General features: G+C 51.0%; 1 protein-coding gene across 1 annotated transcript in view; it reads left to right on the plus strand.

Moving 5' to 3' along the window:
• The window catches only part of FAM189A2 (family with sequence similarity 189 member A2), a 64,685-nt gene extending 48,791 nt beyond the window's left edge, over positions 1–15,894 (plus strand). The window contains exons 8-12 of the mRNA XM_014454085.2: positions 6,581–6,710; positions 6,883–6,961; positions 9,249–9,401; positions 11,792–12,084; positions 15,000–15,894. Of these exons, the coding sequence (XP_014309571.2) occupies positions 6,581–6,710; positions 6,883–6,961; positions 9,249–9,401; positions 11,792–12,084; positions 15,000–15,200 (856 nt within the window). The 3' untranslated portion in view covers positions 15,201–15,894. The remainder of the gene's footprint in view (positions 1–6,580; positions 6,711–6,882; positions 6,962–9,248; positions 9,402–11,791; positions 12,085–14,999) is intronic.
• The last annotated feature ends 10,034 nt before the right edge of the window (positions 15,895–25,928 follow it).

A 25,928-nucleotide genomic window follows, 5' to 3' on the forward strand; every position in this document is an offset into this window, starting at 1 on the left:
CAGGTTGCGGGCTCAAACCCTGGTAAGGGGTGTTCGGAGGCAGCCAGCTGTGTCTGAAGTGGAAGAACTTGTGTCCTCTAGGGAGGTGCTAATCTAGCCTTTGCCTGAGGCTATCTGGCAAATGGCTCTGTGCAGGGCTTGGGCGGAGCGGGTCCCACGGGATCAACAGGGCGGAGGAGGAGCAGTTATGGCTGCTCTCAGTCCGTCCCCAGGGGCTCTGCCTCTCTGTCCCAGCAACAGCTGCAAACCTCGGAGGGACTGTAGCCAGACAGTCCTGCTTCTCCCGTTTGAGTCTGGGTCCCTAGAGACTCGCCCGGATCTGGAGCTCTGAGTCTGAGGCTCCCTCCGGATTGAAACAGACAACCACGCCCTCAGCCACCAGGCCCGCGCCGCGCACTCCCGCACCTTAGTATTTTACTTCAGCACTGCGCCTCCTCTGATTCTCGGTTCCTCCTAGTTGTAGAACTTCCATTCAGCCAGCCTTCCTGTGGTTCTGGATGATGTCCGTTCCGTCTTTTAGTTGTATTTTTGAAGTGGTTGTTCGAGGCAGCAAACTCCGGCGTTAACCTATGCCGCCATCTTGGTTTCTCCTGGAAATCCATTTTTTAAAAATATATTTTTATTGATTTTTAGAGAGGAAGGGAGAGGGATAGAGATAGAAACATCAATGATGAGAGAGAATCATTGATCGGCTGCCTCCTGCACGCCCCCTACTGGGGATCGAGCCCACAACCCAGGCATGTGCCCTTGGCCAGAATCGAACCAGGGACCCTTCAGTCCACAGGCCAACGCTCCATCCACTGAGCCAAACCGGCCAGGGCGGAAATCCGTTTTCTAAGGCTTGGGGCAGCCATACGTGACCCTGGAACAGGTCGCCAGGGGGAGCTACCGCCAGATGCTGTTAATGCTCTCTTCCTTGTGTTGGAGTCATACCAAAACTCCACCTCCAGGCCCCCGCCTGGCCACCCCGCTAGGTGGAGGTAGAGATGACCACAGAGCCAGAGGGGGAGGCTGCTGGCGGGTCAGATGGGCTGGGGTGGCCGAGGAACTCAACGCTTGAAGCTTCAGGGGCCAAGGCAGCCTCCTTAGTCTCTTAGGAAACGAGCCCAGAATTACAGGGGCCATAGAGACAGCCACAAAACCCATATTCTTTGTGCACGTTAGGACGTTTGCTAAGAACCTTAGCCCGATCTCAGGCTGCGTGCAGAGGGCTCATGGGAAGGCGGTGAACTGCCTGGCGTTTCCTGGTTCGGGAGAGAAAAGCCCTTCAACAAGAAGACTGACTTCCTTGGCCCTTGAGGCCGTGGGTGAGCACTTGGTTGACCCAAGAGGAGGCAACAGACAGATTTAGTTTCCTGTAGCAGCAGAAAGGGAGAGTGACTCATGTGGGCCTGGGTTTGGAGTTGTGCCTGTGGGGCATCCCCCCTCCTCCTTTCCCCCCACTTCCCCTCTCTTCTCCTCCCTTTCTTTCCTTCCTCTCCCCTGCTCCTCCACAGCCACGGTTAGCAGGGGGGTATACGTGCATCTCTGGATTTGTCCCTCTTAGTCCCGAGACAGCCCCTAGCCCAATGTGGGTTGGAGGAAGACAGGCAAGCTTCTCATCAAGGGCATTGCTATTCAGAATTTTCTGGAAGGAACGTGGGGAGAGGGTGTTAAAGCAAAACCGGAGAAGAAGAAGACACTGCTGGGCCTGAACCATGTACCTGGAGCCCGAGAGCACACCTCCATGGGCAAACACCCCCATTTCTGAAATTCCACCGTCTCAGCGTGCAGCCCACGGTCTTTTTTAAAATGGCTAGATTTATTCACCTCTCTATACATACTCTTTCCGGGATATTTTTAAGTTTGACCAACTTTGCTAGATTCTCGGTATAAATCAGCTTTAGAGACACTAGATGTTTAACCCCAATTGGTAACTTTTTTTTCCTTGTAAGCAGGCAGGCAACATATTGATGAATGTTATTTAAAAATTTCCATAACCAGTGGTGTTAAGTGTTTTCACACAATAGAGGCTCCCCATTTCCTGCTGGGTATGGTGACCTCTCCGAAGAGGCTTATTTATTTAACTTCTATAAATACAACCGCTTCATGCATTGGTCTCTCCTTGAGAAAGGGCTTCTCAAGTTACTGTCATAAACAGAGGCCCGATTGCAGTCCCGGCTGCTGTCCAAGCGCCGGTTATCTACTGAGTGAATCGATTTGCCGTCCGGGAGGGGGCTGTGCACCGTTGCCACTCCCCCCCCCCCCTCGGGGAGTCCCCATTCTCAGAAATGGGCTGGAGCCAGGAGTCAGAAAGGAGACTCTCTAAACGACAGGGTGTCCCCCAAAATGTGTCCATGCTTTAAAGGCTGATGGCTCAGTTTTGAAAAGGAGATGTAGTGTAATAAACACTGACTTTATAATTATTCAAAGTGTAAATATACATTTTTGTGACACCCTATATTTTGTGAACATGGACATGGTTGTACCATGGGATGTCACCTGCTGTAGAAAATTACAGAAGTGGGTGGGAGGCAGGTGGACCTGGGCATTTCTTAAAAGTGAAGAAATATGTATGTTTTTATTGATTTCAGAGAGAGGAAGGGAGAGGGAGAGAGAGAGAAACATCAGTGATGAAAATCATCGACTGGCTGCCTCCTCTACACCCCCTACTAGAGACTGAGTCTACAACCCGGGAATCAAACCGTGACTTCCTGGTTCATAGGTCAACACTCAACTACTGAGCTACACCAGCTGGGCCATTTGCTTTCTTAATGAGATTCCAAACCCACCCTCAGGCTGACCCAGTGCTCAGCTGCTGGGCAGGGTACCCTTGCCTTGCTCCCCCCTTTAGGGGCAGTAACGCTACCACCATGTGCCCAGGAGAAGGGCGCACACAGCTTTCCCAGTGCACAGAGGCCCATCACGCTTTGTCAAGGGCAATCAGTTGCTGAACCCCCCTCGGATGAGTTCTCCAGGCCTATTTGTAGGATCATGTTCTGCACAATCTGTTTGGGTTTCCTGTTGACCTTCAGGGCCCAGGAGCACGAACCAGAGAAGGTTTCCTTGAGACTCTGGGATGAACTTGAAAGAGCCCAGGCTCTGGAGTCTCCTGGGCGGCTCTTCTACCATTTCCGAGCTCCAGTCTCCTCATCCACCTTCGTGGTCCAGGGCTGCGGAGAGGCTTGTTACGAGAATATGGCCATAAAAAAGCTTCCAAAAGTGCACAGCTTCCACTGTGCTCTGTCCCTGTTTGTTGCCCTGTTTAAAACGTCCTTGGCATGTTCCTTGCTCGTAAGAAACATTTAGCCCTTAATCTCACCTCTGCCTTATCAGGTAGCAGTTTTCTAAAGACACTCATTCTTAGTAAAAATCTGATCATCTTTCCCTGATACAACGGGTTTCATTTCATCCACCAGGCACCATTTCCTTTGGTGGTGGTCTCAGCCCTGCTGTGCACTGGAATCGCCCGGGGGCACTGACAGCCTGTAGATACCTCCCCCCGCCCCCACTGGCAATTAAAGCAGAACTTCTAGAGGGGAGGCCTGGGCAGCCACGGTTTGGAAACCTCTCCCAGTGAAAGCCAGGAAGGATCAGGAAGAAACCTGCCAGGAGAGAGCAGACCTGTTCCCCACAAACAGATCCTATTTACCCACAGAGGGAAAGGAAATAAATGCAGAAAAGCCTCCTGAGAGGAAGGGACTTCCCTTCTGCATCAGCAGTAGCAGCATCTCCCATCAAAACACGGCTTTCCTGGTCGTTTTAATAACAACCAGAGAGGCCGTTTTTTTTGTTTGTTTTTTTTGTCAGTTTAGATAAAGTACGTCCCCTCTTCTCTGTCAGTTTTCTTCTTGAAGAAATTTCTGTAGTTTAGGGTCTAAAGTGGAAGCCCTTTCTTCTCTGTGAATGTACTATATTGGTAGCCACTGGGCTGGGAATATAAAACAAGGACCACCAGAGCTGACAGACAGACAGGGGTTCACTTTCCAGGCCGGGGCACAGCAGTGAGGAAATGCTGGAGTTGGCTGAGGGGAGACGTTTGTAAGGGCTAGAAGATGGCTCACGAGGTTAGGGTTAGGGCGTGAGGAGAGGACAGGAGGGGTGCCCAGGGCTCCTGGAGTAGACAGGTCACTGTGTGCATTGGTCCGGAAAGCGCCTGCAGGCAGGTCCCGGAAGGATCTGGATGCTGGAGTCGCTTGGTGTTTATAGCTGTTAAACAGCTTCGGCTGCATTGGAGCGTTGGGCAGGAATGGCAGGCAAGTCCTGCTCGGAGGGAGAATCTAATCTCCCTTTCTTGGTAACTCCCAGGACCCTTCCCTCCCCTGGGAGAGACCCTCCAGGCTGGCACCTCTCTTCAGACATAGTATGTGCTGTGTACTGAGCTGCACCTATCCATGCAACCAGGTGTCAAATATAACCTCCCTTCCCTCTCCGGTCAAGCAGGGATAGCAGTCTTCCTTCCGAACAAAGATCAAGGGGAAAAGGGGAGAGCTTTGTGCTTTGTTTTATTTTATTTTATCCAGGCTGCAGAAGTCTACATCCCAGAATTCCAGAAGTTTCACTGTGAGGAATAAAGAACATTACATCTTTTTCAACTTCCTTTCCTCCACCCATTGCGTTTTTGAAAGTGGGCACCGGGCATAACATGGATCGGCCACACACCCAGAGAGCCCCTGTCCAGAGCAGCAGTGCCCTGCGCTCGTGGCTCCAGAGCCGTCTTCTCCTTCAGTGTGTGTCCGTGTTTGCGTTTCAAGAGCAGATGTTAAACTTTGCTGTTAGCTGTTTCTTTCATCCTCCAATACTCCATGGATTGAATATAGTTTTTTGGGGTCTTCTCTGTATTTTTAAAAATTGAGATACAATTGAAATTGGATACAAATTCAGGTGTGCGACATAATGATTTGACATTTGTATATATAGCAAATGATCTCCACATAGGTCTGGTTAGCTGATGCATCCTGGGGAATTTTTAAGACCTTCTGCCTTGGCAAGTTTCCAATACAATTCAGTAGTATTATTAACTATAGTCGCCATGCTGTACATTATATCCCCAGGACTTATTTTATAACTGGGAGTTTCATTAAAAGGTACAAACTCCCGCTCGGCTGGCGTGGCTCAGTGGTTGAGCGTTGACTTATGAACCAGGAGGTCAAGGTTTGATTCCCAGTCAGGGCAGATGCCTGGGTTTCGGGCTTGATCCCCAGTGTGGGCGTGTAGGAGGCGGCCGACCAATGATTCTCTCTCATCATTGATGTTTCTCTCCCTCTCCCTTCCTCTCTGAAATCAACCTAAAAATATTTTTTAAAAGTTACAAAATTCCACATATTTTTTAACTATTATTTAATTAATTTTTTTAATATTTTATTTTCCCCATCACTATTTATCCCCTTTATGCCCTCTTCCACCCCTACCCCAACCCCTGCCATCACCATGGTGTTGTCCATGTCCTGAGTTCTCTCTCTCTTTTTATTCTTTTTTTGCTCAATCCTCCCTCCCCAACCAGAGCTGTCTGCCTGTTCTCTATGAGTCTGCCTCTATTTTGCTTGTTAGTTCAGTTTTTTTAACTATTCACTGTTATTTTAAAATTTAGGTTCTTTGTTACGTAGGTGTGTGTGTGTGTGTGTGTGTGTGTGTGTGTGTGTGTGTGATTTTCTGTGGACGCTGGCAGGAAATCTTGTGCGTTTTTTGTTTTTGTTTTCTGCTGTCAAGGGTCCCTCACCCGCAGGACAAAATGCACAGTGCCTGGCATGCAGCAAGCGCCCATCAGTGTTTGGTGAATGGCCACCCTCAGGAAGGGGCCCTCTCCTCCCTCTGCTGTATGTTGCTTTGTCTCTGAGCTCTGATATGGTGGCTTTATTTTAAAAATTTAGTTATCCTTTCAAATATATTTAACAAGTAGTGAGTTTCTACCACAAATCAGACACTAGGGAAACCCAGATAAGAACATTGTCATGTCAGAAATAATTGAGTTTCTCTGTGTCCCCAATTTTGTCTTTTCTTTAATTGAGGTGAAGTTAACCATTTGAAAATGTACAATTCATTGGCATTTAGTACATTCACGTGCAACCATCACCTCCATCTAGTTCTGAAGCATTTTTTTTCACCTCCAGGGAGTTCTGTAACCATCAGTCGGCCACTCCCCACTCCATCCTTCCCCCCAGCCCCTGGCAACCGCTCATCTGCTTTCTGTCTCTCAGGGATGATTGTTTGCTTTTCGCCTCGTGGGTTTTAAAGGAACGATGGTATCGCACATGATGCGTTGCCACTTGCCTAAGGATAAGCATCTAGCAGGGGTGGGCAAACTTTTTGACTCGAGGGCCACAATGGGTTCTTAAACTGGACCGGAGGGCCGGAACAAAAGCATGGATGGAGTGTTTGTGTGAACTAATATAAATTCAAAGTAAACATCATTACATAAAAGGTACGGTCTTTTTTTTTTTTTTAGTTTATTCATTTTATTCATTTCAAAAGGGCCGGATCCAGCCCGCGGGCCGTAGTTTGCCCACGGCTGATCTAGAGGCAAAGGCCAGCATGCGGAGCCGCCCAGGTCCACTGGCCTGTCTGTAGGACGTGCTTCCTGATGCCAAGATGCTTTTCCTAGGATGGTCGGTCCCGACGTGATCCCGCTGCCGCATATCTATGGAGCGAGAATCAAAGGCGTGGAGGTGTTCTGTCCTCTGGACCTGCCGCCTCCGTACGAAGCTGTGGTGAACGAGACAGAACGGGAGCAGGTACTGTCCGTGCAGGTTCGCTCTGGTATGTTGACCACAAGTAGGGAAAGCCGCGCTGGGTACAGACAGCCATGGGAGACCGTTTGCTCTGCAGATCTTTTTAAGTTCACGGAGCCCAGGTGATGCTTGAGTTGAATATCAACCAATATTCCTCTCTTTTCCTGAGATGCAGACATCTTCATTCCAAATATCAGAGGGATCAGAAGCCGCCACCAGCCCGATGGAACCGATCGGCGTGCCGGTGACTCAAGGTAATGCACACGGTCACTGCCCACCCCTCTGAGGCAGTAAGTTAAAACGTGGTAAAATAACGATCTCCATGGTACTTTGGTGGAGGTCAGATATTCTTGGAGCTACAGCCTTTGCAGGTGCAAAACTACTATCAACGTTTAGGGCTTACAAGTGGGAGATAACATTGAACAGAAATACAGATAATTCTAGAATCTGTTATGAGTTACCAGACTCTTCTCAGAGACCTATGACATAGATTGGAGTTTAATTTGGCATTCCTGTGTTTTCCAACCTAAGATTTTTTCTTCTGCTGTTAAAATAAGATGAGCTGTTTTGAAGAGAGAAAAAAAAAGCATTTCATTTCTTACAAGGGTGATTTGCTGTGAGATCATGCTCAGGCCATGCTGCCTTAACATGCAGTGAATTTTGATTTCCAGTCCTGCATTAAATATTAGAGTCGGTTTGCATTTATCTTTGCCATTTAAGGGGACATTGTTGCAGCTTTCTCTCTTTGGAGAGGTTTTAAGTGTCCCAGAAAATTGCCCACCAGGACAAAATTGCACACGGTGGTAAATAATGGATCAACTTTTAGCTGTGATAGACAGAGGTGGTTTTTCAGCAGCATCACTGGAGTTGGGTTTCTGTCCCGTTCACCTTTGGTCTTACGTAGAATTACACAGTGCGCTCTGCTTTCTGAGTATGTTTGTAATTCTTCCATTTCTTTTAAAAAATCTTTATTGTTGAAAGTATTACATATGTCCCCCCCTTTCCTTCATTGACCCCTTCTAGCCCACCCCTGCCCCCTGCCCCAGGCATTGGCCTCCCTGTTGTCTTATGATATATACATACAAGTTCTTTGGTTGATCTCTTTCCACCCCACCCCCGTCTTCCCTCTGAGATTCCACAGTCTGTACTATGCTTCTGTGTCTCTGGGTCTATTTTGTTCTTCAATTTATTTTGTTCATTAGATTCCACACATAACTGAGATCGTGTGATACTTGTCTTTCTCTGACTGGCTTATTTCGCTTAGCATAATACTCTCCAGGTCCCTCCATGCTGTCTCAGAGGGTAAGAGATCCTTCTTTTTTACTGCTGCTAGTGTTCCATGGTGTAGATGTACCACAGCTTTTTTATCCACTCATGTACTGATGGGCACTTGGGCTATTTCCACATCTTAGCTATTGTAAATTGTGCTGCTATGAACATAGGGGTGCATACATCCTTTCTGATTGGTATTTTGGGCTTCTTAGGATGTATTCCTAGAAGTGGACTCACTGGGTCAAATGGCAGTTACAGATTAATTTTTTGAGGAAACTCGATACTGTTTTCCATAGTGGCTGCACCAGTCTGCATTTTCACCAGCAGTGGGTTCCCTTTTCTCCACGTCCTCTCCAGCACCTGTCATTTCTTGATGGTAGCCATTCTGACAGGTGTGAGGTGATAATCTTGTTGTTTTAATTTGTGTTTTGCTGATGATCAGTGACTTTGAGCATGTTTTCATATGTCTCTTGGCCATCTGTCTGTCCCCTTTGGAGAAGTGTCTATTTAGGTCCTTTGCCCATTTTTTAATTGGATTGCTTGTCTTCCTTTTGTTAAGTTGTATGAGTTCCTTATATATTTTGGATATTAACCCTTATCAGATGTATCATTGTCAAATACGTTCTCCCATTCTTTCACTTCTTAAAAAAAGTTTCCCAGCCCACAGCTCGGGCTCACAAAGGATGTGAGTTTTATTTCCCCGAGCAAAAGTCACCCAATTCCAGAGTGGTTTCACTGATGCGTTCAGTGGCTACTGGCTCTTTAACTTGGCTCAACAGAAGTTTCATGGCCCCGCCTGCAGACACCCCCTGCCTGCACGTGGTCTGCAGCCCACAGGGCAGCACCTCACCTGTGCAGGTATTATTTCCCACCCGCCAAGCCCGTCCTGAACGGTCAGAAAGCATGAGACGCCTTGGAGCTCCCCCATGCCTAGGCGATGGTGCGGTAATGCGCATTCCCTCTCTCGCCGGGATGCTTCACTGGAGAAGACACTAAGCACCTTTCGGAAACACTAACATTTTGGCAGGGCTTCGTTATTTGGAAGTGAAGGTTGTGTTTGTCTAAGGCCTGGAGCGGTGGTTGGGAGGGGCAGCGTTTCCCACAGTGCCGGGAAATAAAAGCTGCTCGGGCCAGCCGCCTGAGCAAATGTTGTCAACTGTATGGCCCTGGCCCCAGCAGGTTTGGGCTCACAGGTGTTTCCTGCCCACATTTTTGAGGGCTGCAGCTGGCAAAATAATTTTTGTTTCTCCTCTTAAAAAAAATACTTAGATGGGAACATTCCTAACACACCTGGGGAAGAAAGCGCATCCACTTCAGTTGCCAACTCAGACCAGCCACATCCCGGGAGAAGCCGGAGAGCCCTCCAGCCCACGATGACAAGGTCGAAGAGCGACCCTGTGTTCCATCCTTCCGCAGAGCGAGGTGAGGCCGTCCCCCAGGCTCCCGCAGAGCACTTGCTTGCCTCCAGGTGCCACGTGAAAGCAGGTGGCTCCGGCCACCCAGGGCCCTGCAGTTCAAGAGATGCCTTGAGAAAATAAGATATTCTATGTGCACATTAGGGATATACATCTGCCCCATCTTTTAAGGCTGGTGGGTGTTTTTATTTTATTTTTGTTTGGTTTTTTAAATATATTTTTTATTGATTTGGGAGAGGAAAGGAGAGGGAGAGAGAGAGAGAAACATCAATGATGAGAGAGAATCATTGATTGGCTGCCTCCTACACGCCCCCTACTGGTCATCGAGCCCGCAATCCGGGCATGTGCCCTGACTGGGAATCAAACCCTGACCTCCTGGTTCATAGGTTGATGCTCAACCACTGAGCCACACTGGTGGGCAAGGGTGATCAAAAGCACTTGGTTGCAGATGATGCTGTGATAGGTACCACATGAAGAAAACAACGCAAATCTCGTTCTGATCTCTACGTGCTTGCGATCGTGTGGGAATACACATTCTCTCTCAAGGAAAAGTCAAAGGGTGGCCTTGGTTTTATCCCCTCTTCTATAATTTAATATCAGTTGTCGTTTTTACTGCATATGAATGGACTGAATTATTTAAATCCCACCTTGTTTTAAGAACTTTGGATAGAGCGAAACCCACACTTCATCCCCCTCCCTCTCTGTTTTGAGTTTGTTTGTGTCTAGATGTTATCTGAATATCTGAACACCTGAACATCTCCAAATGTGTCTTCAGTGTAGAAAATTGTAAGAAATAAAGGAACGAAAGGAAGAAAATGAAAACCTCTGTAATCCTGTGCGCACCGGCTCCTCTCGGTGACCTGTTCTCACCAGTGCCCTCGCTCTCCTCCTCTCCCCTTGCCTTCTCCGGGGCCTGGGTCACCCCTTCATGCCAGTTCTGTCCCTCTGACAGCCTGTGTTGTTGGCCCCAGTCTCCACTGACAGTGTGGGAGCCAGAAAGCACTCCTCACCTCTTGTCTCACTGGGGCTCTTGCATGGGGAGGAGCCCACCACCTCCCCCTCTCTCCCTCCCCTCCCGGCACCCAAAACCCCTCGTCGAGGATGGGACTGAGTGACTCTGCCACCCCAGCAGTGGGAAGCCGGCCATCGCTCAAAGACCCTTCCTCACTACTGTCTCTGCTCTAACTGGCAAGCTGAGGACTCGAGCTGGCCACCCGCGGGCTTCAACGGGAACGTTGCTGTCTGCACAGCTCAGAGAGGTCTTTCCAGAACCCCTTCCCATGCTGCGGCGCTGCAGGAGGGAGGGCGACCCGTGTTTACCTGTTGGGCCCTCCATTGTGGAAGGGACCAGGTTGCCTTCAAGGGACTGGTGAGGCCCCTGTCCTCACACCTGGGTGTCTGTAGGGAGTGCTCCTGGGAGGTCTCGGCTCCGTGACATGCCTGTGGCAGCCCAGGAGGACCGCTGCTCACCGCTGTTTGCAGATCCTCATGCCTACGTTCTCCAGCGGAAAAGGGTGCTCCCCTCCCTCCACCTGCTCTTCCACCCGCTGCTTCCTTTCCTCATTGACTATCTCAGATCCTGCTTGTCAGGCCTTCGCAGACTGAAACCTCCAGGGCCGCGTGCGCTGAAGGCTGCTGGCCGGCTTCCGAACGCGGGAGCCAGGCCGGCCTCCCACTTCACCCGCCTGAGGTGCAGCCGTGTCCTGCACCCTTACACGCTCGCTAAAGCAGGTCGTTGTGGACGTGAGCCTGCGGTGGGTTTCCCAGGCCCACTGCTGACTTCTGGAACGACCTAGTGTTCCTGCACTTAGATTTCTCTTTCTGTAATCGTCAGCCGTAGCGCTGCTACAGCCCCGGTGGGAGCACTGATCACATGTCAGTGCAGTGCCCTCGCGGATGTTTAGGACAAAGGTACCGTCCCAGTGCACAGAGCCTTCCCCTCATCCCACGGGTCCTGTCTTTCCTTAGCCCCTGCCTCTCAGCGGCTCCTTCATCCTCCCCCTTGAACGTGTCTCCATCAGCCAGCCACGCTTGTCTGCTTGTCCACCCGTCCCCAGACATGGGTCATCACCCCATGACACCGCTGTCCGCTATGGTTTGTATGCGGGATGCCCTTCCCCATCATCTGTCTTTACTGTGGGGGTAAGTGTTTTCTGTGGCACCATAAAATGTGTTGGGGACATATCCTGTTGGAACGACATCAGGAAATAAGCTCATGTCATAGTTGTTGGTTTTGTGTGTTTTTTTTCCTTTTGCAACATGAAAAGCGAGACGCGCATGGCTGTTGGCATTTGTCCTGTGCTTCCCGCGCCGAGTTCAGCGGTCCGTGCTGTTCCACACGCGGCGCGTGTCCGCGGGGGCACGGCCAATGGGTCCGCGCTGTTTGTCTGCCCGCAGCCGCTCCCGTGCTCAGCTGCGAAGCTGCCACGCAGACGGAGGGGAGACCGGATCTGGCCGCGGTGACCCTGAGGCGGGGTTTGCGACCCAGAGCTGCCAGGTGCAGGCCGCAGTCGCTCATAGACTACAAGTCGTACATCGACACCAAGCTGCTGGTGGCCAGGTTCCTGGAGCAGTCCTCCTGCGCCATGACGCCGGACATCCACGAACTGGTGGAAAACATCAAGTCGGTTCTGAAGTCCGACGAGGAGCACATGGAGGAGGCCATCACCAGCGCCAGCTTCCTCGAACAGGTAGTTTTAGTTTTATTATCTGGTGTGAGTCAGAGCCCTTGTTTCCACAGCAGCCAGAATGGCCTCTCCGAGTTCCTGTCTCGGGCGCCATAAGTCCGTGGTCGCTGTGTCAGGGGAAATGTGGTTCGGAGGTTGTGGGGGTGGGGTGGGGTGGGGAGTGGAGAGGAAGCCGGAGCACTTTCTTTTCAGGCGTGGTGACTTTCCCCAGCCTTCTTGGCCCAAAGGAAAAGGAACCCGTTTTTCCGGGCTGTGGATGCCTGGAAAAAGCGAAGGGTGCAGCTTGGGGCCAAAAGCAGGGCCTGGGCAGTGGGGTCACATGCAGCAGCTGTGACCTGTGTTGAAAGTGTCCCAGCATGTTTTCTCAGCCCTTTGACAATGACGGACACGCCTGAATTTTAATATGGGCAAGACTCTGGGAGCTGTTCACATTCCCGTGAAATGCTTGGCAAGATATCGAAGCTGATAGGCCTGGATGGAACACACACCCTTTCTTTCCAGGTTAAACCGTACAAGGCGATCCCCGGAGTGGAAGCCACAGGGGAAAAGATACAAGTGGGCGCGTGAATGATCCTCTTAGGGGTCAGGTCTCTCACGTGACAGTGGAGGGCTGCACGAGGTGGTCCTGCACCTGTGTTTCTGAATGAAGGGACTTTCCTTCTGATGAGAACGGGATGGGCCGCATCTTCACTTACCCGCCTCTTTTTAAAAGCGGTCACCTTGGGGCCGTTGACTCCACTGCTCCTGGGGCATGGGGTGGTGGTGAAGGCCGCGGTGCTACCTGGCTGTGTGCAGCCAGTGCCCAGCAGACACTTCCTGAATTGAGATGGGCTGATTCTCAGGTCGTTACCAGCACCGGGATCCTGGGTAAAATTTCAAGGCAGTTTGACCCGATCCCCTTCTCACTGTCCTTTCTGTTCCCCTTTTCTACCTCCCGGTCGCTTCTAACAGAAGCCACAGCCAGAGTCTCTCCCAGCCCCTCAGGGGAGCACGAGAGCAGTCCGATTCCTCGCATGAAGAGGTGCACGGGCCATGGGCCCTCTTGTCTGCTTTCTGAAAGAGTGGTTGGCCCAGGGCCCTGGGTCAGGCTCTAGGTCAGCCGTGGCCAAACTACGGCCCGCGGGCCGGATCCGGCCCGTTTGAAATGAATAAAACTAAAAAAAAAAAAAAAGACCGTACCCTTTTATGTAATGATGTTTACTTTGAATTTATATTAGTTCACACAAACACTCCATCCATGCTTTTGTTCCGGCCCTCCGGTCCAGTTTAAGAACCCATTGTGGCCCTTGAGTCAAAAAGTTTGCCCACCCCTGCCTAGGTAGTATCCCACGTTGGGGAGACATTTACGTCCGGGAGTCCCTGGTCTGTGCAAAACGTCACTTCCTGCCTCCTTTCCCCTGTGCAGCCTCAGTAGCCACTAAACAGGAGCGAGCATTTGGCGTCACTGAAAGGCTGCCGAGCTCTGGTGGGGTAAGAGCCGGAGCACCCGCCACGCAGGGGGTCTGGACCTTCTGCCAAGCCCTGCTCGCTGGGAAATCACTGTGGGTAAAAGACAACAGGTGCTGTCGCCACCAGCATTCACTGGGCCTGGATCACAGTCCAGGTGCTGGGACTGGTGCAGTAGACCTGGGCCATCTGCTGGAGCCTCCCCGCGTTTGCACATTTTCACTTTCTCTACATTATTAGGATGCATTTGTAGATCCTCTTCAAGTTTCACCAATTCAAAACCACTTCTCCTAACTTACACGTAACAACAGTCGATAGCTATGAATGTGGGAATTTTCTTCTTACTCAGGAAGCAAGGACAGGCCCTAAAGACAGACAGAATCATGGAGTGTTAGCAAATCTGACATCTCATCTCTTTGGGGGGATTAACTTTTTAGTGACCTTAACGTCTCACAATGGGCCTTGGCCGGATGGCTAAGTTGGTTGGAGCGCCGTCCCATGCACCAGAAGGCTGTGGGTTTGATCCCCGTACAGATGGCAACCTATCGATGTTCTCTCTCAACAGTCTCTCTCAAAATTAGTTTTAAAAAATCATGTCCGTGGGTGAGGATAAGAAACAATTCTGAATGGTACAAACTAAACAAAACGTCATCCCAACGATTGTTCTATGACGTAGGTGCTAACCAAGCACCGGGCTTCTCCCAGGCCGCTGACAGCGTTGTAGGTCAGAGACGGGCTGTGCAGTGTAACAGACTTCTGTGCACTGGGCAGCTCTCCCCTCATCCATCCCAGTTGGGTGAGGGATTTATCATGCTTTTGTCATTTTTACAAAATAAGTCATATTATGTTGTCCTTAACGTTATATATGTGGCACATGGCCAAAAATAGATCTAGCAGTAGAACCATTCTTAGGAGTTTTTACAAATAAACTGGATTAGTTATGTTGTTTATTGAGGGGCTATTTGATCGGTTAGAAGCATCACTGGTTTTGGTTGACATTTTATAAACTCATTACCTGGTCACAATGCCAAATAACAGGTACCAAATGTTTCAGTACGTTAGTGTCGCCTGGGTTCTTGTTGCAAGTACAGGTGTTGCACCCCACTCCTCACTCACGTGTGCGGGGAGCTGGGAACCCGCGTCTCTGACAGGCTCCCGTCCCTTCCTGTGATGCGCAGGCCCCAGTGAGGCCACAGCAAAATTGGGGAGATAAAGCAAGACATTGCAAGAGATGAGTCAGGGAAGTGAGGCAGGGCTACCTGTGAAACCACAGGACATCTGGGGAATGTGTTAGAAACTTGAGAAAAGAGGCACTATGTTAAGTCTCTCTGGAATTCACGTGGGTTCCACTTTGGGAGAACGCCCTCTTTTCTTCCTCAAGGCAACTAAACATCACAGGGATGGACGTAGGAGGCAGACCCAGGACCTCTGGTGAAGCTTAACCTCTCCCCACCCTCTTCCTTCTCCCAAAGATAATGGCCCCCTTGCAGCCCAGCCCCCCCAGGGCCCACCTGCTGCCCTCGCGGAGACAGCCCGGCGTGCTGCACCTGTGGAGCTGTGGGGACCTGAGCACCTTCGTGGCGGCCGGGAGGCCGAGAGTCGAGAGGAGGCCCCGGCGGGCGGCGGAGCGGCCACACAGCCTCATCGGTGTCATTCGCGAGACTGTCCTGTGAACCTCAGGAGCAGGAAGGAAAGATCGCCTCCTCACCATGCAGTGTCCAGGGTGGGGGTGGGGGTCCCCCTCTGGGACCTGCTCTAAAAGGGGGGCCCTTCAGAGGACCTCACTCTATGGCTCACCTTTCTGCTGGCCTAGGTTTCTTCCGGGCTCATTTGGGTTTGGATGCATCAGATTGGAGGCTGTGAAGGCAGCATCCCTCTCCCCCTCTGCTGGCCCCGCCCCGGAGTAGGTTAATGAATCTTTGCCCACACACCACCTTGTGGCTCTCTTCCTCGTCCAGCCCTGTCACTGGGGGCAGGTCTGCTGGGCTGCTGTTGATAGACGCTGCACTGCTCTGTGAGAGAGGAATTGGCACGCCACCAGGTGGGATCGGCCGCAACCCAGGCATGTGCCCTGACTGGGAATCGAACCGTGACCTCCTGGTTCATAGGCCGACGCTCAACCACTGAGCCACGCCAGCCGGGCTGGCATGAAGCACGGATGATCAACCCCCATGCTCTAATCATCAAGTCCCTGCATAGATCGCCCTGCAATCACTCTCTTTAGGAAAAACAGGGAACTTTTTCACTGACAAATCGTAATGAGAGACATTCAGGGGGAGTATTCTTGTTGATTCCATTTACTCATGCTTGCAAAACTAGAGATGGCTAAGGCAGAACTGAGAATAAAATGTTTACTTTGGACCTCTGGCCTCGGTGTACGACGTTTGTGTGTGCGGACGGGGCCACACCTTACCTTACGGAGGTGCTGGAACTTGGAGCAGTGGTGGTCAGGTTCGGGCAGGCCACCAGGCCAGTTTCATCTCCAAAGCACCTGATCCTCGTGCATAACAATGTGTCCTTTTATTCATTCAGTGGGTGCCTGGCCAAAAGGCTTAATGGTGCTGCCTTGTAGTGGGACTGTGAGCAATAAATCAGTGAAGTGATTACAGATCGGGCATTAGTGCTAAGAAGGAAGGAGGCGGTTGGAGAAGGCTTCTTTGCGGAAATGACGTTTAAACTGGACTTGACTATGAAGGGCAGGGAAGGGTGTTCCAGGCAGAGGGAACAGCCAAGGCAAAGGCCTCCAGCACTAGAGGCTGCTGTGGAAGCAGCCCCGAGTGAGCGGAGAGGTAGGGGGAGCTCAGGCTGGGCTTGATGCTAACTGTGAGGTTCCACGGGAGAGTTTTCAACAGGAGTAACAGGTTTCATTTACATCTCAAGAGATCACCATGCAAAGTGGAGGCTAATTTAGGTCGGGATATGGAGTAAAGGAGGTGAGGAGCTGAACAAGGATGCCTGTGCTCCAGGTCCTGTGCTGGAGATTTTACAGTCTCATGTCACCCTCACAACAGCCTGAGAGGGGGGAGCTGTGAGTGTCCCATTTCACAGACAAGGAAAACGAGGCTCCGTGACTTGCCCAAGGTCACTCAGAAGGTCTGTGGCAGTGATGCCCTTCACACCCCAGGAGCCCATCTCCAGAAACCACTCTGGTTCCCGGCTCCCAAATAGTAGCTGTTGGCCATTTCTTGTTTCTCTGAGAAAGTGGTTGCTAAGACTTCGAGCTTGGCTCATGGAAGCACAGACATCCTGGGCTCCAAGCCCACGAACTTTGCAGAGTGGGAATTGGCGTGAGGTCAGGGGACTGAGAAATGAGAAGGGAAGGACTGTTTGGAGGCACTGAGCTGGGGTGGAGAGTGGATTGTGGAGGCAGGTGTGCAAATGTGGGGACTGGGGGCCTGCAAACCACCCACGGTCGGCCCACCTCCCTGGCTGAGCTGTGTTTGTGGAGGTTCCCAGGGGTTTCCCAGAATGACAGTCTCTCTGTGCTCACCCCCTTACCCTCACATACTGAATTCCCCACGTACGCGAACAGTCTCTCCATTTCTTTAGAAGTCCCACTGTCAGCACCATGGCTGCCCGCTGCGGGCTGGCCCACTCCCTGAGGTAAGCCCCCGCCTCTCTGAGGGTCTCCAGTGTTACAAGCCCATGTCTCACCCAGGCTCTCTGACACCCAGAGACCACCCACGTAGCCAGGCTGGTTGCTTTTCTCCGTTATGGCTGCTTTGTTGCCCCGACCTAGTGTCTCAGGGTCAAGCCAGGAATTCTCAGCCCACCAATTTGTTCCTCCCCCAGGGCTGAGAGACAAGGACTGGCCTTCCTCCACCCAGGCTGGGTCTTTCCAGGCTTCTGTTTTTTTCTTACTGCAGGAGGACATTTTTCCCAGCTGCATCTCTTCCCACCTTCCCTCTGAGCTTCTATAGCTCACTTCCAGCTGCCACACAGACCTCACCACCTTCTGTGAAGGCTCAGGGAAGACAGGTGGGCGCCTGTCATGGAGGTGGTCTCAGCCATCCCGAGAAAAGGGAAATTTCCAGCAACAACCAGAAGAGGAAAGAACATAAAGGCTGAGCCATAGCAGGAGGATTTGGAGATTCGACCTCGCAGCCAGGGAAATGGTCCACGTCATTCCAGCCTCTGAAGGTATTGGTGAAGTCAAAAAACTGACTTCTGTCTTGCTTCTCAGACTTTAAGGAATATTAAAATTAAAAATCTTTTCTAATAATAGACAATGATGCAAATTGACCGTACCTTCACTACGCCACCATTGGCTAATCAGTGTGATATGCAAATTAACCGCCAACAAAGATGGCGGTTAATTTGCATACGTAGGCGTGAAGTGGTGGAGCGAAGACTGAAGGCGGCTCCAGCCGGAGCAGCGAGGGCTTGAAGGCGGCTCCGGCCGGAGCGAAGGCCTGGGTCCCGGGTGCCAGAGGAAAACCAGTACCGGCAGCCAGGGGAAGGAAAGGCCTATTGCATGAATCTTTTCGTGGAACAGGCCTCTAGTATATATATATATGACAATATATTATAACTAGAGGCCTGGTACATGGATTCATGCACCGATGGGGTCCCTCAGCCTGGTCTGTGCCCTCTTGCAATCCGGGACCCCTTGGGGCATGTCCAAGAACTGGTTTCAGCCTGATCCCCGCAGGCCAGGCCGAGGGACCCCACTGGTATGCAGGTAAGATCTTTGGTTAATCTCTTCCCGCCCTCCCATCCCCCTTCCCTCTGAGATTCATCAGTCTGTTCCATGTTTCCATGCCTGTGGTTTCCGCTCTTGCATTGAGCATCTGCCCCCTGGTGGTCAGTGTGCATCATGGCTAACGGCCAGATACCATCACATTGGGGATTAGGGCTTTAACATATGGATTTTAAGGGGATATAAACATTAGGTGCATAGCACTGATTTACCAGGAAAATGAAATATTAGTAATAATATCAGTAATAATATTTATTAAAGAGATTTTATTTTTAGAGCAGTTTTAAGTTCACAGCAAAACAAAGCATAGAGATTTTCCATATACCCCCCACACATGCACGGTCTCCCCAACTATCAACATCCCCCACCACAGTGGTACATTAGTTACAATTGATAAACTGCATTGACATGTCATTATCACTGAAAGTTTACATTAGGGTTCACTCTGGGTGCCGCACATTCTAGTGGTTTGGACAAATATATACTCTGTGTCCATCCTTGTATTACCATACAGAGTAGTTCTCTGCCCCCCAAGTCCTCTGTGCTCCGCCTATTCCTCCCTCCCTTCCCCCTCGCTCTTGGCAACCACTGGACTTGTTGCTGCCTCCATGGGATTGCACTTACCAGAATGCCACGTGGTAGTGAGCATCATGCAGTACGTACCCTTTTCAGCTTGGCTTCTTTCACTTAGTCATGCGTATGCACTTAAGTTTCCTCCAGGTCTGTTCATGACTTGATTGTTCATTCAAACCCCTTTAAAAATTATTGGATTCAACAGGCGTAACGGTACTCTATCAAGTTACTGTGGCAGAGCCCCACTTGGCCTTGGCCAGGTCTGGACCCACACTCCGAGTGCCGATGGTCGGGGACCTACTCCGGCCTGAGCGTCCCAGTTTCACCGGAGCCCATTGTGTGTGCTAGGCCTGGCGAAATGGAGAGGAGGACTGGGAGAGGGAGGAGGGACAGGCGGACAGACACGCTTTCCTCTGCACCCACGGCTCCCCTCACTGGCTTTTTCTGGCGAGTCCCTCGGGATGAGGAGCATGGCCGGGGGAAGAGGCACCTGCACCTCCACCCAGCAGAGAGGAAATCAGGAAGCAGAACAAAGGAGCACATGGCCACCTCCCCCAGGCGGCAGGATGCAGGACAGAACAATGAGGGGGACAGGGAGGCAAGGGGCCTGGACAAGGGCATCTTTGTTTACCAGGTTCTCCTCCCTGGGGCCTCCGCCAGGGAAGCCAGGTCTGGGGCCAAAGGCACCACAACTCTTCCAGCTCTGTCTCTGCAGGAACCTTCACCCTCTCATTCAGCGGCTATTTACTGAGCTACAGAGGAGTAGGCGGAGGGCCAGGTGCCGAGGAGAGAATGCTGAGTGGGGAGAGGGGAGCAGACAAAAACCGCACAAACATTAAATGCGAAGTCCCATTTCTCTTGCTGCTGCTGAACTGCTCCCAGGCCCCAAGCAGGCGGAGCAGCCAGACCCTGTGTTGGATAACTTTGAAGACCAAAGGGCCTGGGCTGCTTTGAAGGACCCCCTCACCCGACTGTGAAACAGGCCCTGGTGGGGATGCCCGAGGAGAAGCTCTGCGGACCTGGGTTTGTGGCAGCAGGTGGTCCCCACCTTGGGGATTGTTAAAGAAGGAGTAGGCATGGCACCTGTCCAGGATGGTAAGGAAGTACTGCAGTGGGGTTTGCAGTAGGGAAGAGAGAGTGCGCTCAACTCAGTGCAACAAGGTCGAGTGAAGGTTTACAGCCAAGAAGCAGGGTCTGGGGTCAGTGGATGGCAAATCATGAAGAGGAGACATCAGGGCTAGGGGGATTCTTGCTTCACCAACTCAACAAGACTCTTGCTGAAGGCAGGCCAAGGGTGGGGGGGATGAAGAATTTGCTCAGATATTGCAGGTATTAAAAAAAGAAACAACAGGCCAAAATGGAGTCACTGCTGCTAAACCATGTCACCAAACGAAAACTTAGCAACTAACCTAACTGTAGTTTCAGCCTCTCCCAGGAGTGGAATTTTCGATCAATGAGTGAAATTTTCTGGCCGGCTCTAGTGAGGTATCTGCCTGATGGACCCCGCCTTCCCCTAAGGTGAGGCGATCTTGCCACTCTTCAATTTCTTGTCCCACCCCCCTCCCGCCTATCGAAACCTTTCATTTTGTACAACCCCTCGGAGCACGCTTCTATTGTAGATGGGGTGCTGCCCGATTTGTGAGTCACTTAATAAAGCCAATTAGATCTTCAAATTTATCTGGTTGAATTTTGCTCCTTAACAAAAGTGACCAGATACGAAGGGTGGGGGATTGTCACTAAGCTGACCCCAGTAGGAATCTTGCTAAAATCGAACTGAGCAGACCAAGGACAGGGCCTGGTCAGAAAGGGACTCAGAGGGGCCAGTCTCAAGTTTGGTCAAGGAGAGCGTCTTTGTCAGAATCTGAGCAACGTCTCCTCTTCTGGGGACCCCTTGCCACACTGTGTCCCGGGCCTCAGGCATGTCACGGTCTCCACAGGAAAGCTCTTTTTATTGCAACAGCTGGCGGGATTCCCTGTGTTTTGCCCTAACAAAAGAGCCAGGGCCAAAATTCAGAATGAGTCATCGTTCCTCTCTTGCAGAGTGGCTGTAGGTCCCAGGTGTGGGCAGGCTTTCCCAGCATCTTTAGATACTGTGCGTCAATTCTGGTCCCAAAGGAGCATTTCATGATGGGGGTGGAAAGACATGCCAGGCAGGAAAGGACGAGCAAAGAGTTGCTGGAAGCCGTTTGCTCTGGTAGGAGCTCTCTCTCCCACTGCACCGTATCTGCTTGGTGGAGGTTTTCAACAATAATCCTAAAGCACGGAGGCCTGTCTCCTTGTTTTGTAGATGAGGAGCTCCGTGTCCAGAGAGGTAGACCAACTTGCCTAAGGTCGCACAACCTGCAAATGTCAGAATGCTCGAACTTCACCTATGTCTTCTGCCGTCGGTCATAACTGACTGCTTACTCTCCCCTGGACTGTGGCAGCATGGGACTATGGGAAGGTAAAGGAAGCCCACCACAGGGACTCTTAAGGAATGGGGACATTAACACCAATGTGACACTTAAAAATTATAATAATGACCAACATTTATTGTGAGTCCTTCCAGAGCTGTCTTGTTAACTCAGTTCAGGAAATCTTCACAATAACCTTCACAATTCACCAGTTCTTATGACTTGACAGGATTTCTCTTGTCTAATTGCATTGGCTGATATCTCTAGTACCATGCTGAAGAGTAGTAGAATTAGTGGACATCCTTGCTTTATTCTTGAACATAGAAGAAATGCCTTTGATGCTTCTTCTTTAAGATGAAAGAATATATATTTTAGCATGTTAAAAAGCATACCTGAGTTCCTGAGTTCTTGAGTGTGTTGTTTTATTGGGGGTTTGTGTGTGTGTGTGTGTGTGAAAATTTTCTCAGCATAATAGATATAATCATGCTTTTCCCCCTTACATTTTAAAAGTCAACTATGCTATTAATGGATTTCTAATAGTGAATCAGCCTTGCATTATTGAGTAAATCTCATTTATTCATGGTGCGTTATTTTCTTAATGTGATGTTAGATTCATTGTTTGTTGATATTCTCTGCTTAATTTTTCTCCCCAGCATGCATCATGACTTAATAGAAACTTGCAATTTACTTATTTGCTTTTTGTCTCTTCTATTAGAATATAAATTGTAGGAGGGCAGGATTTTGTCATTGTTCATTGTAGTATTCCCAGCTCCTAGCACAGAATTGAGGCTAAATAAATGCTTGTCTGACCAAATGACCATAACCTACAGAAAGTGAACATTCTATTGCCACCAACGACCATCGGATTTGCCTTTGGTCAGTAAAAGGCATTTGATGGCTAGACTTCTCTCTCAGTAGGGAGTTGGTTCTCTTGGTACAGTGGTTCTCAACCTTCTGGCCCTTTAAATACAGTTCCTCATGTTGTGACCCAACCATAAAATTATTTTCGTTGCTACTTCATAACTGTAATGTTGCCACTGTTATGAATCGTAATGTAAATATCTGATATGCAGGATGGTCTTAGGCGACCCCTGTGAAAGGGTTGTTCAACTGCCAAAGGGGTCGTGACCCACAGGTTGAGAACGCTGTCTTGGTAGATTTAGAGTCCATTTTTAAGAATTCTATTTCCACATGATGTTTGGTTAGTTTCTTCGTTTTCAGGAACAACATAACTCTATCTGTGGCTTAGAGATTGGGGGTGGCAGTGGACCACTGAGGCTGGGCCTCCGGGAGAAGAGGGGGTGGGCTCACTGGTGCTGATGCCTCCGGGGGTGCGTGAAAGCGCTGCCCCTGGTGTGCGGTGCCCGGGACACTCGTAGACTTGCGGGTCTGGGTCTGGCTGGGGAAGTGCCAGTCCAAGGGCAGCGTTGGCCATTTCTGCTTATGGGTTTTGGCATCAATACCTAACATGCATTAACAAGGCAACGCCTGGCTGATGTCAACATATCACCATGTGGGCTGTGCTGTGGCTCCCCGTGCACCCCCTTGTTTCCGGGGTCCAAGGTATAGAATCCCAGCCCAGGAAACAGACCAGCTCGAGCTGGATTGGTTGTGACCCTCTAACCCCCAGAACCTATGAGAGCCACTGGGTGGAGGGGTCAGGAACTCGGGGTGGGGTCAGTGGAGACCCATCTCTCCCCTCCTGGCTCCAGGCTGATGTGTCTTTTTTTTTTTTTTTTATGGATTCTTCCTCTTAGATTTTTAAAAAAATCTGAGCAAAGCAGCAGAAGGGGAAGCTTTATTGCACACCCAACCTCACCCACTGTGGCTAAGCCGAGGAGTGCCAGTTAACTAGTTTCTCTTTTACTAAGGAGAGATGAGGATAATGCAGGCCCCGAGCAGCCCCCAGGGAGAGAATCTAGACCAGGGCAGCCTCTAGGACCCAGGGGTTTATCTGAATGAGAATGAGTTGCTCTATTCCCATACAGCCCACCAGGTGGCTGTAGACTGTCACAGGTTGGCCCTGCCTTCGGGCCAGGGCTGGAGAATGCCAGGAGGACCAACCCGGCACGCTGCGGAGATGCCTGGCCACCTCCACGCAAGCAGGCGCTCTGAGTATGTATCCCTACGGGGATCCTGACTCGGCTGCCGGCCACCGAGACTCCTCAGATAACCATGGCTGACACCCACGGGCACTGACACCACAGCCAGGCTCTGTTCTAAGTCCCAGTCCCCTTTATCTCCTTCACTGTGCAGACCCAGCCTCAGCACTGTGATTGCCCCATTTTTCAGATGAGGAAACTGGAGTGCAGTGAGGAAATTAAGTTATTTACCCCATGCCTCGGTGCTAGTGAGGCAGCACGGGAACCAAACTCACGCACTGGCCCACCTCCAGCCGCCCAGCAGTGCCAGGCCCTTGCTGTGGCACCATTCAGGAGCAGAGGCTGCACTCCCGGGACTGTGCGTTCTCAGCTAAAAGCAGTCGGAGGCTGCTGGGCAGGCTTCCCCAAGCGTTCTGGGGTCAGGCCCGGACTGAGCGCCCTCCTCTCCACTTCCACTTCCTTCTCTGTTTGGCTTTGATCGCGGAGCGAGATGCAGTCAGGCTGCTGCTTACAGTGTGGCTTTGGGCAAGCCCTACCATTGCTAGGACTTTATTTTTCTTATCCGGAAAACAAAGGACCTGAGGTTGGTGGCTAAGGTTCCTCCTTCCCGGGCTCACCTTCTGGGATTCTAGGTGGTTATCTGGACTTGCCATTTCTCATGTCACTCCAGCAGAGGGCGCCAAATCCTAGCTCCTGCCAAATTGGTTCCTCGTTGAAAAGGGGTGGTTTAGCCATGGGAGCTTAGAGGAGGTGATGTGTGTGAGCTGAGCGTGATGAACTTCTCTGTGTGTGTGTGCACACATGAGCACAGCCTCAGAGTTCTTATCATCACCCACACCTTTCACCTCACCTCCCCCCTAGGGGAGGGCGGTTTCACCCAAGGGAGCAGACACCACCCACAGGGGACAGTGAACCCCCAGGGAGCCTGCTGAGAGGTGCCACCAGCTGCGATCCCCCTTCATCCTGGTGACACAGGAGGACCACAGAGGGGTGCTGCCCTCCGGGGGCGTGTAGAACTCAGGGAAGGAGCCCTTCACTCCCCCTCCTCCCCATGGGGTAACCAAAGAGAAGCCGTTCTCACCGCAAGCCAAGGGAGGGGAGCCCCAAGAGAACCACTTGTGAAGATGGGGAGCCCGAGCCCCCCCTGTACGAAATTAATTCGTCACTGGGACTGTCTTATGCAAACATGGCTGAGGGCCTGGCCGGGTGGGGGAAAGCGCAGCACTATTGTCGGTGGAAACGGATGGCTCATGGCAAGGCCAAGTGAGAGGGGCAAGGGCACCTCACCTTTCCCTCGAGGGGACAGGAAGGTGGACCCCGCACGAGCTCGAGGGCTGGTGAGACCCGCTGGGGACAGCACCGAGGTTGAAGAAGGATGCTTTTTAGAGAGCTGTGTCCCGAGGGATGGATCACTGGGAGGAGGGGGAGAGGGTTTGAGGAAACCCAGTGCCTGGGGGTCACTCACTGTCAATATCGAGCCCCTACTGCAGGGGTCCTCAAACTTTTTAAACAGGGGGCCAGTTCACTGTCCCTCAGACCGTTGGAGGGCCGGACTATAGTTTTTAAAAAAACTATGAACAAATTCCTATGCACACTGCACATATCTTATTTTGAAGTAAATAAACAAAACGGGAACAAATACAATATTTGTATTTGCATGCGGCCCGCGGGCCGTAGTTTGAGGACCCCTGCCCTACTGAATGCACGGGATTGGCCGAAGGACCCAGACAAAGGGAGGCCTGTGACCTTTCCAAAGGCAACTCCTGGAGGGGGACTCCCCGTCCACCCCACCCCAGCCTTCAAGGGGACGAGCAGAGAGGGTGGGAAAGCGACGCCTGGCCAGTGTAGCCTGGGGTGGGGCGGCTTTGAATGAACAGGAGGTTGCAGTTTGCCAAAGGGAAGAATTGGGGGCAAAGCACTGTAAGAGCCAAGAGAGAAAAGTATGATGCTGAGTCATCAGTGATGGAACGGGGCACTTGGAAACATAAATAAAAGTCCTTGAAGGCTCTGTGCCTCGGTTCCTCATCTATAAAATGGGCGTAATAGTGGCTTCTACCTCTTAGAGCGGCTCTGGGGGTTCAGTTAATTCGGGAACAGTGCCCGGCACTTGTGAGGTGCTCTGAAGACCGGCTATTCGTCTCCAAGTTGGGACTTCTCCCTACATCGGTGAAACGTGTTTTCTTTCCACTTTACTCAACAGCGGACAGCTGTGTGGTGAGGTCTTTCTGTGAGAGGGGGCAAAGGAAGGACGGGGTCCCGGGGGTTCGAGGTACAAGCTCTGCTTCCTGAGCCTTTAGCGGTTCTTGGGCAGGATGATTTCCCGTATTTGATGTGACTGTCACCGTATTATGAAGCAGCCGACCTCCCGCTCCCCCGAGGAGGGGCGAGGAGGGGCCGTGTCACCTGAAGGGAATGTTCTGGCCTAGGTAAGTGGCCGTTAAGCTATTTACTGCCTTGATCACACACAGCTTAACAAGCACGTGGCCTTGCCTTCCCTTCCCTGGGAAATCCACCAGCTCCTTGCTGCCTAAGGCTCTGCTTCTGTCGGTAAGTCTCCTTAACAAATTCTTGATGTAATTCTGGAGTTGTCAGCCTCCTTTTGGGGTGTCTGGCTGGTCCTGGAAATTTTCACAA

Source organism: Myotis lucifugus, unplaced genomic scaffold (assembly GCF_000147115.1).
Source record: "Myotis lucifugus unplaced genomic scaffold, Myoluc2.0 scaffold_31, whole genome shotgun sequence".
Taxonomy (NCBI): domain Eukaryota; kingdom Metazoa; phylum Chordata; class Mammalia; order Chiroptera; family Vespertilionidae; genus Myotis; species Myotis lucifugus.